Source organism: Callospermophilus lateralis, chromosome 1, assembly GCF_048772815.1.
Source record: "Callospermophilus lateralis isolate mCalLat2 chromosome 1, mCalLat2.hap1, whole genome shotgun sequence".
NCBI lineage: Eukaryota > Metazoa > Chordata > Mammalia > Rodentia > Sciuridae > Callospermophilus > Callospermophilus lateralis.
In genome coordinates, this window is record NC_135305.1 from 214,529,524 (window position 1) to 214,539,389 (window position 9,866).

General features: G+C 58.0%; 2 protein-coding genes across 2 annotated transcripts; one reads left to right on the forward strand and one right to left on the reverse strand.

Moving 5' to 3' along the window:
- Nucleotides 1–1,274: 1,274 nt before the first annotated feature.
- Nucleotides 1,275–3,050, reverse strand: Ier2 (immediate early response 2). Its single transcript, XM_077109417.1, has one exon. It carries the CDS (start codon nt 2,859–2,861, stop codon nt 2,196–2,198), a length of 666 nt encoding a protein of 221 aa, XP_076965532.1. The 5' UTR covers nt 2,862–3,050; the 3' UTR covers nt 1,275–2,195.
- Nucleotides 3,051–5,752: 2,702 nt separating this feature from the next.
- Nucleotides 5,753–9,442, forward strand: Stx10 (syntaxin 10). Its single transcript, XM_077109406.1, has 8 exons — nt 5,753–5,866; nt 6,094–6,263; nt 6,428–6,522; nt 6,601–6,663; nt 8,504–8,614; nt 8,701–8,807; nt 8,891–8,985; nt 9,082–9,442. The coding sequence occupies exons 1-8, from the start codon at nt 5,832–5,834 to the stop codon at nt 9,156–9,158; spliced, it is 753 nt and encodes a 250-aa protein (XP_076965521.1). The 5' UTR covers nt 5,753–5,831; the 3' UTR covers nt 9,159–9,442.
- Nucleotides 9,443–9,866: the final 424 nt, after the last annotated feature.

The window sequence follows — 9,866 nt, forward strand, 5'->3', positions numbered from 1 at the left end:
CCCACGTTTTCCCGGAAGAAATCTGGAGGCCCCGGGGGCGGGGGGGCGAGCGGCCTCGGTGGCCCTGGGTGCACTCGCCTTCCAGGGGGAGGGGGAGGGGAGGGCCGGCCGGAGGGAAGCGGGGGCCCGGAGGACCGCGGCCAGGTTCCGGAGCCGGCCCACCCCTCCACCGCACCCTCCTTCTACCCTCCGGCCTCGGGTCCAGTCCCTGGGGATCAGGGGAGACCCGCCGTGGCAGAGCCAGCCATCCGGAGGCGGGGCAGGCGCTGTGGCGGCGCCTCCTGCCACCCGCTCCCCGCACCTGCGACTCTTTTGTCCTCTGAACAGCATCCCCCGCCCCGCCCCTTGCCCCTGGCGGAGCAGGGCCTACAGCCTCAGAGCTGACCGACGTGGGTGAGAGGCTGTCTCCACCCAGGGTGGCTGACCCGGAGCTGAGGCAGGACAAAGGCAGGTGGGTAGGGTTTGCAGGGACCTTTCTAAATCTTAAGACGTGGAGAGGCAGCCGTCGGGGGCCCGTTTCACAGATGAGGAAAGTGAGTCTGGGAACTCACCTCCTGATCCCAGCCGCGCGCCGCGTCTCCGGAAAGATCGGGATCCCCACGCAGAGGCGCAGGCCTGCCATCTTAGCCATTCGGGAGGCCGAGGCAGGAGGAGTTCCAGGCAGCCTCAGCAACTTAGGGAGACTCTAAGCACCTGCCTCAAAATGTCTACAGAGGCCCTGGGTTCAGTCCTCAGCACCCATAAACTGAATGAATAAAGGTGTCTGTTCAGCTGCAACTAAAATGTATACCTTAGAAAGGGCTGGGGTGGCGCTCGGTGGTAATGTGCCTCAGGGCCCAGTCCTCAGTACTCCCCCTTTTGGAGGGGGACCCTCCAAAGCTCCTGCGCAACTCCACCCCCCGCGGTGGGGACCCCACCGGGGAAAGGCTTCTTTAATTCAAGTCCAGAGAAGACCTTCGTCTTTCAAGGCTCAAACAGGAGCTATTGGTTCCCCCAATTCCTCGTTTGGGGCGCGGGACCTGGAAGTTACACCCCCCGCGTCTGAACTCGGTAAAACTTTCCCCGCCCCCTAATTTCGAAGTAAACCCCAAACCTGGGGGAGGGTACGGGGGAGTCGCAGAGGAGCACCCACGGCACCTAAGTTCTGCAGCAGAGAAGGGGCCCAGCCTCGTCCCGCCCACGTGGTAACTGGTCCGACGGGTTCCCAGAGGCCGGCTCCTGACCCTTTGACCCCGCCCCTCCCCCGCCTGGGAAGAACAGCCGACAGGCAGCGCTTTTACTCAAATTGTCTTTATTCCCTGACATTTCTATCAAAAAGCCAGGTGGATGGAGAATTCCGAATTCGTCACGGGAAAGGTAAACACCCTACAAAAGCCCTGGAGAGTTCCCGCCCTCCCCCGGCGGGCCCAGTCCGGCCAGCGGCGGCTCCCGGCTCAGCAGGAGCGCACTTTGGACGCCGCCTCCCCCACTCCGCTTCCGCGGTTCAGACCCGGCATTCGCTCTGGGGGGATGGTGTCCGTGTCCGAGGGTCACGTTTGGGACTGGGACCACACTCGCCACCTCCTAACGCACCAGAAGAGAAAAAATTTCAATCCTTAGAGTTCGCTGCGAGGCGCGGGGCGCTCCGCAGCAGCAGCACGCTGGGGCGAGTGACTCAGGCCGCGCTCCTCCCGCGCCCCAGGGCGGACCCACAGCCGACCCTCCTCCCAGGCCCACGCCCACGCAGCAGCAGGAAGCTCCCCACGCCTGCCCCGTGACGCAACGATGACCGCTTGCACAAGTATGTCATGGAGGGGGTCAGGGAGTGCCGGGGTCCTCTGCGCTTGGCGGCGCGCACACCGGCTGCTGGAAACCCCGGAGGGCAGCGCGGCCCCGAGAAACGTGAAGTCCGACCTGAGGAGACTCCCTGCTCCAGCCGGAGGGGCAGGTCCGCGTCTCAGTCCAGAGAAAGCACCTGTGGGCGCCGCAGGTCGCGGCAGAAGGCGCCCGCGCCGCCGGCTCCTTGGAGCCGCCGCTGCTCACGAGGGCGACGGCTCCCCCGGGGCAGAGTCCCTTCCGAGCCTCTCAGCTGCCCGGGCGGCGGCTCTTCTCCACGGTTCCCGCCGGCGATCCCCAGGGGGACGTCGCCAAGGGTCTGCGCACTCGAGCCGACGGTTCGGCGCGCGCTCTGGGCTCCGGTAACGTCGCTGGGGTCCTCAGAAGGCCACCACGGCCCGCACGAGCACGTTCAGCATGCTGTCCGCGGGGCGGCAGGCCGGCGGGGCCTCGCACGCAGGGGGCGCCGTCGGGGGCGCGGCGGGGCTGCAGTTCAGCAGGCCGGAGAAGCGCCTCTGTAGCACGCGGGCCAGGTTGGGGAAGGCGCCCTCGGCTTGTGCGGGAGCGGGTAGGAGGCGGGTAGGAACCTCCGACGACGCGCCCTCCTCCTCCTCTTCTTCCAGACGGGCTTTCTTACTCGGGACCAAACCGGCGTCTCCGCCGTCGCTTAGGCTGCTGCTCCGCCGCTTGCGGCTTACTTTGGCGAGAGGCTGGGCACCGCGGGCAGAGGTCTCCTGGGCTCCCGATGCCTCCTCCTGCGTGTCCATGGGCTCCGGGGAAGGCTGCTCTCCGTCGGGGGGCGCTACTTCAGCAGGGGTTTCCCTCGGCGGGTGCAGGCGGGGGTCCGGGGACTTGGCAGGAGGCGAGGACACCTCTGGCTCCTGAGCTTCCACCTTGGCTGAGAGGTAGAGCTCCCGGGCGCTGCGCATGACCAGCGACAGCTGCAGACTCCGATGAAGGCGCAGGCCACCACGCTGCATGCGAGAATGGTACATCTTCCACACCGACAGGGTCATGATGCGTTGAGCCTCCTTCTGCACCTCCATGGCAGCTCGACGGTGAGGGCAGCAGATACTCCTGGGACGGACAGGACTGGCAGCAGGTGTACTATGAACAACACGCCAACCCACGCAGTGACACTGCTAGAACGCTCTGCCCGGGCTCCGGCCACCTGGGCCCTTTTATACTTAGAGTGACGTCATGAAGACGCCCCGCCCAATCAGAGGGCCGCATCCGGGCTTTCCACCACAAGGTGGCCACTCCTTAAAGCGACAGGGTGAAATTTAACCAGCCGGGAAAAGGGACGGAAATCCCGGCGAGAGGGACGATCTCCTCCTGCACACTGAGCTCTTGGGTGGTCTCCTTTCGTAGAACTCCGTGCGCAGGACCCAGGGAGAGGAATCGCGGGTATGGCTCAAAGCCCACCTATGTGCTCGCGTCCGGCGACGCCAGCGGGTCGTAGGCGGCAAGTTTCCCTCTTCACTGGGGAAAACCCGCGTTGGAACCCGTACATCCCCCGTGGGCACCGTTCCTGGCATCAACGAGCCGTCTAATTAATGTTTTCTGAATCAGTAACAATGCTGCCACTTACTAAGCGCCTACTACATGCCGGGCTCTGCTACGGATTTTCCTTTCATTAACATCTGGTCCCTCATCTTCACTCCACAGAACTTACAAGATGCGTGCTTTCTTTACTTAGGAAAAACGAGGTAGTCACTCGCCCAGTATTTGCTAAACGAACGAACGGGCTGCTGCGATGAAAGGGGGCCACTGGGGCCTGCAGCTCTAAATTATCTAGCGAATACCAGCCCTCCTCATTTTCCTGGTATTTAGGTGGTAAAGAGGCGGATGGCGTTGGCTGGTTCCAGAGGGAGTCACCCGGCGGGCAGCGGATATCCGCGGACCCCAGAGCACAGCCCAGATGGCCGTCCCCCACCCAGTACCAAGCATTCCCATTTCCTGAGGCACGACCTCCACAGATAGGCTTGGCCCTCGCCAGGCAGTGGACCCAGTGGCAGGACTGTCCCAGTGAACACGTGGCTGCTGACCCCCCCCACCACCACCGACAATTGAGCCGTGCTCCGCCTTTCCTCTCGGGGAGGCGGGATAGGCGGGATAGGGGTGGGAGCTGAAAACTTAACAACTCAAAAAGCAGAAAAATCACCATCGGGCCCTCCCCCCGCCACGCGCTATTGCTCCAAGAAAATTTAATTCCAGTTGAGAGGGGAAGAGACACACTGTTCCGATGGCTTCATTGATTCATGGTGTGGGCCCTTTAAGGAGTGCCCCCAGACGCACAACTGGCGAGCAGAGGCTTCCCGCCACTGGAGCCCGCTGACTTCCACAGCTAAATTTGGAAGGAGTGACGTCGGGCAGGCGCCAGAGCTGCTTCCGGCTGCCCATATAAGGGCAGGGGCTGGGATCGCCGGAGCCGCGGGCAGCCGCGGGCTTCCGGGCGGCGGGGGCGGGGCCTCGGCCGCGGGGAGCGCAGAGCGGGAGGTCTCGTTTCCTTCCCTCTGGGGGTCGGGGAGGCGGTTCGCCCGCTGCAGGCGGCGACCTCAGGGTTACCGCCGCGTCTCCCGGAGACCCCGACAGCACGAGGGGCGGCCGGCTGATCACCCTTCCCTCCGGGGAGGCCCCAGTTGTCCCCCACGAGGTCACCTGATTATTCCGTCCCCCCCCCCGCGGTCTCCCCTGGCCTTTAGGCACTCTCACGACGTCCCGCCTCTCGTCTCACGTGGGAATCCAATTACTCCCCCTCAAAAGGCCCCTCCCCATTCTACCATCCTGCCACTCTCGGCGGTGACCTGCTGGGGACGCCTCCCTCCCCGTTCCGCTAGCCACCGCGCAGATTCCATACTGACACCCCCAGCCCAGGCGCCATCCGTGGGACCCCGCGTGGGGGCGAACCTTCCCCTCGGACACCCCGCCCCGATCCTCAGGGGGGGGAGAGCCCTCTATTCAGGCGATGGCTTCCTTCCACTCTCTCCAAAAAAGTGCTTTCCCGGGAGCCCCCACCGAGGCGGCTCTGTCGCACAGGAGGTGACCCAGTAAATCCCTCTCTAGACGGAGACGCCACACGCACGGAGGTCCCCTGGAGCCCAGTGCCTGCGCAGCACCCCGCTCCCCGGCTCACAGACCTCGCACTCACGCAGAGACGGGCCTGGGAACCCACCTGCACACACGCTCTGGAAGGTGACCCTCCCGGACATCTCCGGGGTCCCCGCTCACTACCTCCCCGCCCCCAGACGACCTCAAGGCAACCCCTGCTCTCTCCTCCCTCCCACAGGCCTTTTGTAGGGAAGAAGAGTGGAGAGTCCAGCGGAAGTCCCCGCAGAATTCCCACTCACTTCGCCCCCGCGGGGAGGAAGGGCACCGGCTCTCCCCGCACCGTTCCATAACCAGCCACCGGGACCCGGGGCTGGGACGATCTCCTGGGACGGCCACCGGGTGCCGTCCCTGGAGATTCAATGCGAGGCTCAATGCGAGGCTGGGGCTCAGTGACAGCGCTTGCTCAGCACGTGTGAGGCACAGGGTTCGATCCTCAGCACCACATAAAAATAAACAAAGACACGCTGTCCACCTACCAAAAATGGGGGGGGGGTTCAAGACCTAACCTTGTCTGACTAAACGGAGGCTATTATTATTTTTCATTGCCCAGAAGGGACACTGAGGTTATGGAGTAACGGCCCGAGGAGTTGGGTCTCGAACCGAGGCTGGGATCTCGGACCCAAACCCCTCCCGACATAACTAGGACACCACCCCCCACCCGGGAGAATACGGATGATAGGGCGGAGCCTGCGAACAGGAAGCCGTCTTTGCCCACAACCAAGATGACTGCGAGGAGGACGGAAGTTGCCATACTTCGGGCTTCCAAGGACTGTCTTTCTCTTCTGGAGGGCCCGCTCTCTATGGTAGCGCGTCGAGGGCTGGGTTGGCGGCGCATTCTCCTGGATAGGAGGGAACCAGTTATCAGTCACAAGGAGGGGGTTCGACTGGGAGGGAGGGGGACTGACATGTCTCTCGAAGACCCTTTTTTTGTAGTCCGAGGGTGAGTGATAGTGCTGGGGGAGGGCGGAAGGTCATCAGTCCCTTGCCAGCCAGTGCATGGTCAGACGTTCTGGGCACGGCTGCACCATCGGGGTGCACGGGTCGCCCCGTGGCCGAGTGGGAGGACTCGCAATGAGATATGGAGGTCTCTTGAACCCCCCATTTCGTTTGGGAGCGAGCGAGAGGGCCGTCTGCCCACAGCCGCTCCCACTGTGCCCCTGCCCGCAGCGAGGTGCAGAAGGCGGTGAACACCGCCCGCGGGCTGCACCAGCGCTGGTGTGAGCTCCTGCAGGATGGTGCGGCGGTGGGACGCGAGGAGTTAGACTGGACCACCAATGAACTGCGGAATGGCCTGCGCAGCATTGAGTGGGACCTCGAGGACCTGGAAGAGACCATCGATATCCTGGGGTTTTGGAGGGGTGGCATGGGAGAGTCCATTGCTGTAGCATGTGCTCAGGGTGCCCACCTTCCGGGAGACTGGACACCGGGAAAGTATTGAATGCTGAAAAGTGAAGGCCCAGGGGTGTATCTAGCTCTGGCCTTGACCCTTGACTCAGCCCACGCATAGTGGAAGCCAACCCAGGCAAGTTCAAGCTCCCAGTAGGGGACTTGCAGGAGAGAAAGGTGTTCGTGGAGCGCATGAGGGAAGCTGTTCAGGTGAGGAGAGGTCCTGATGGGGTGAGTTTGGGGAGGTTAAGGAAAGTCTATACTAGCTAATGCTGCCCTCACTCCCAGGAAATGAAGGACCACATGGTCAGCCCAGCAGCCGTAGCCTTCATGGAGAGGAATAACAGAGAGGTAATGAATCCAGACCCAGCACACACCTCTAAGTCTGTCTCGTGGACCCATTGCTTTGAGTGCCAGCCCGATCTGTGTGTTTGCCTGCCTTCTCTGTTTCTACACCAGTCTCTTCTGCATTAATATCCATCCTCTGTGCTCTTCTCCAGCCGCGTACCTGCATGCTCTTTCTGGGTGTGTACACCTAAGCACTCCTTATCTGCAGATTCCACATCCTCAGACTCAAGCAATCAAAAATATTTGGGAAAAAAAAAAGTGTCTATACTGAATATGTGCCTGCTTTTTTCATGCATTTCCTAAACAATACAGTAAAACAAATACACATTATTTGCGTTGTATTAGGTATAAGCTAGGAATGATCTGATGTCTACGCGAAGATATGTAGTGATTCTATATGAATGTTATGATATTTTACATAATGGGCTTAAACATCCTCAGATTTTTGTATCTGTGGAGGTCCTGGAACCCAAATCGTGAAAATATCAAGGAACAATCATAGTTTCAGTGTGCAGTTCTCTAAGTATACTGGCTTTTTTTTTTTTTTTTTTTTTTTTTGCAGGAGAGGGCCTGTATACACTTGTCCTTTGTGCTGACCTGCCATTTGCTCAGTGTGCGCTGTTTCCAGGATATATGCTTATGTGTTTTTCTCTTTGCATGCACCTGCCCACTGGGGTGTGTGCACTTGACCTCTGAGTACATCTCTATCTTGCCTCCATGCGTACATTACTGCCCTCTGTGTCTGGGTTCTCATTCTTACTGCCACTTGTCTACCTTTTTTTTTCTCCCCACACCAGGGTTTGAACCCAGGGGCACTTAACCACTGAGCCATATCTCTAGCCCTTTTTCATATTTTATTTAGAGAGAGTCTCACTGAGTCGCCTAGGGCCTCAGCAAGTTGCTGAAGCTGGTTTTGAACTTTCAATCCTCCTGTCTACCTTTTCCCTGTGCGTTACCTGTCCATTCTTTGCATTGGAACACACCAGTCCTTCTCCATCCCCTCACAGACCCACATGATCAGGGAGTGTGCGGGTCTCAGGCCCATGTCAGTTTGCCATCCTGAAGCAGTGCCCACATGCCCTTCCAGATGTGCCGCCTTGGAGATTAAATCCAAACTCTGAAATACATTTATTGATAAAATAATAACAAGAGTTCTGTTGAGTAAACACTCAGTGGCCAGTGGCCAGGGGATGTAGCTCAATGGTAGTGTGCTTGCCTAGCATGCACAAGTCCCTGGGTTCAATCCCCAAGACCTCAAATAAATAAAATAAACATAGGCCAGGCTGTACCTTGTGTTAAATGCATTGCAATTAAAAAAGGGAAAAAAGAGGGACTGAGCGTGTAGCTAAGGGTTAGAACTTATACTTAGCATGTGTGAGGCCCTGGGTTCAATTCCAGGCACAGAAAAAAAAAATAAAAAAGCAACAAAATAAAATAAGTGCATTGATTGTATTTGTGTGCACCCAGTCCTGCGAAACTGGGAAGCAGGGACTGAGGAACAGGGAGGAAGAGCCACTTGACTGTTGACTGTCTCTTCCCAGCATTATGAAATAATTAAAAAATAATAAAAGGCAAATTTATTAACAGTGTATAGGGCACTGTTCTAGGTGTTACTAATTAATGAGATTCTCATTCCAACCCCAGAAAACAAGAATTACAGATCTCATTTTATCAGGAGAAAACAGGTACAGGGAGACCAATGTCATGACCTTGGGGCTATTTTGCTAGGAAGTGGCAGGTCTGAGGAAGCAGTCCCACCTGAGACTGCTTCCTGATTAACTACGGATGTCCCACAAACATGCACGTGGCCCACTCTGCATGGGTGTCCCTCCCTGTATTCCAGGAGGTGCTGATGGCCAAGCCAGATGCTCAGAAGTCACACAGTGACCTGCTGGATGCCAGTGTGGTCTCAGCCACCTCACGCTACATTGAGGAGCAGCAAGCCACCCAGCAGGTTTGTTGTGGGTGGCAGAAGGTTCTGGGAACCTCTAGACCACTCAGGGGTCCCTGCTCACCACAGCTACCCCCTCCACCCTGCAGTTGATCATGGAGCAACAGGACCAACAGCTGGAAATGGTGTCTGGGAGCATCCGGGTTCTGAAACACATGTCAGGCCGTGTTGGGGAGGAGCTGGATGAACAGGGCGTGTAAGGCCAGGACCCAGGGGGTGGGCTGAGTGCCCTAGTGTGCATGGGCCCTTTTGAGTCTGATGCCATCTCGGTCTTGGCAGCATGCTGAATGCCTTTGCTCATGAGATGGACCTCACCCAGTCCCAGATGGACAGGGTTCTCAGGAAGATGGCCAAAGTGTCCCACATGACCAGTGGTAAGTGCCCTTTGAAGGGGGTAGATCTTGGACTAGGGAAGGTGATGGGTGGTTCCACTTACCTTAACCTGTGACCTCTGACCCTTCTGTCCCCAGACCGCAGACAGTGGTGTGCCATTGTGGTGTTGCTGGGAGTGGTACTCCTGGTTCTTATTCTGCTCTTCTCTCTCTGACCTGGGCTTTTCCTGGGGCACTGGCCCCTGGTGCCCTCAGAACCACCAAGCCCTTTTGAGCTGACCCTGCCCCCTGGGAGGAGGGTGTGGAGCCTGGGGAGTGCTCATCTAAAGCCAGGCAGGCACCTTGCCACTGGTGCTGTCTCGAGTGCGCTCAGGGAGTAGTGGAGGCAGGGATCCCTGACACACTCCACCCCACTTCTAGTGCCCAAAGCCATTCGCCCTGTGCCTTCTACATGTGCCAACTTGGAAATAAAACCCTAGCTTTTCATAAGTTTGGATCATTCAGTGTGTTGACTATAATTGAGACTGACCCTTGATGGGACTCTTGTTCTCTTTTTTTTTTTCCATTTTATTTGCACTTATCTTATGCTGAATCGATTCCTGTGCAATAAGTTTTTGTTTCTTCTGGGATATCTTTTTCTTCTGTGAAAACTCCTCTTCTGGTTTAGGAACTATCTGTTCCTTTTCAGTGATGCTCACTGCCATGTGGCAGGGGAGGTCACAGGGGTTAATCTACCAAGAGCTCTGTAAGTGCAGCAGCACATCTTGGGTGCCCTGTTCACCTGTGTGTTCAGTGATCAGAGAATCTACCTCTGAACCCTTCAGTTCAGCATTATTTTACATTTCAAAGCATGTGCAGCAAAATATCAGTACTCTTTCTTTAAACCAGGCACTTGGGGTGACTTTTCAGATATGCATATCCTC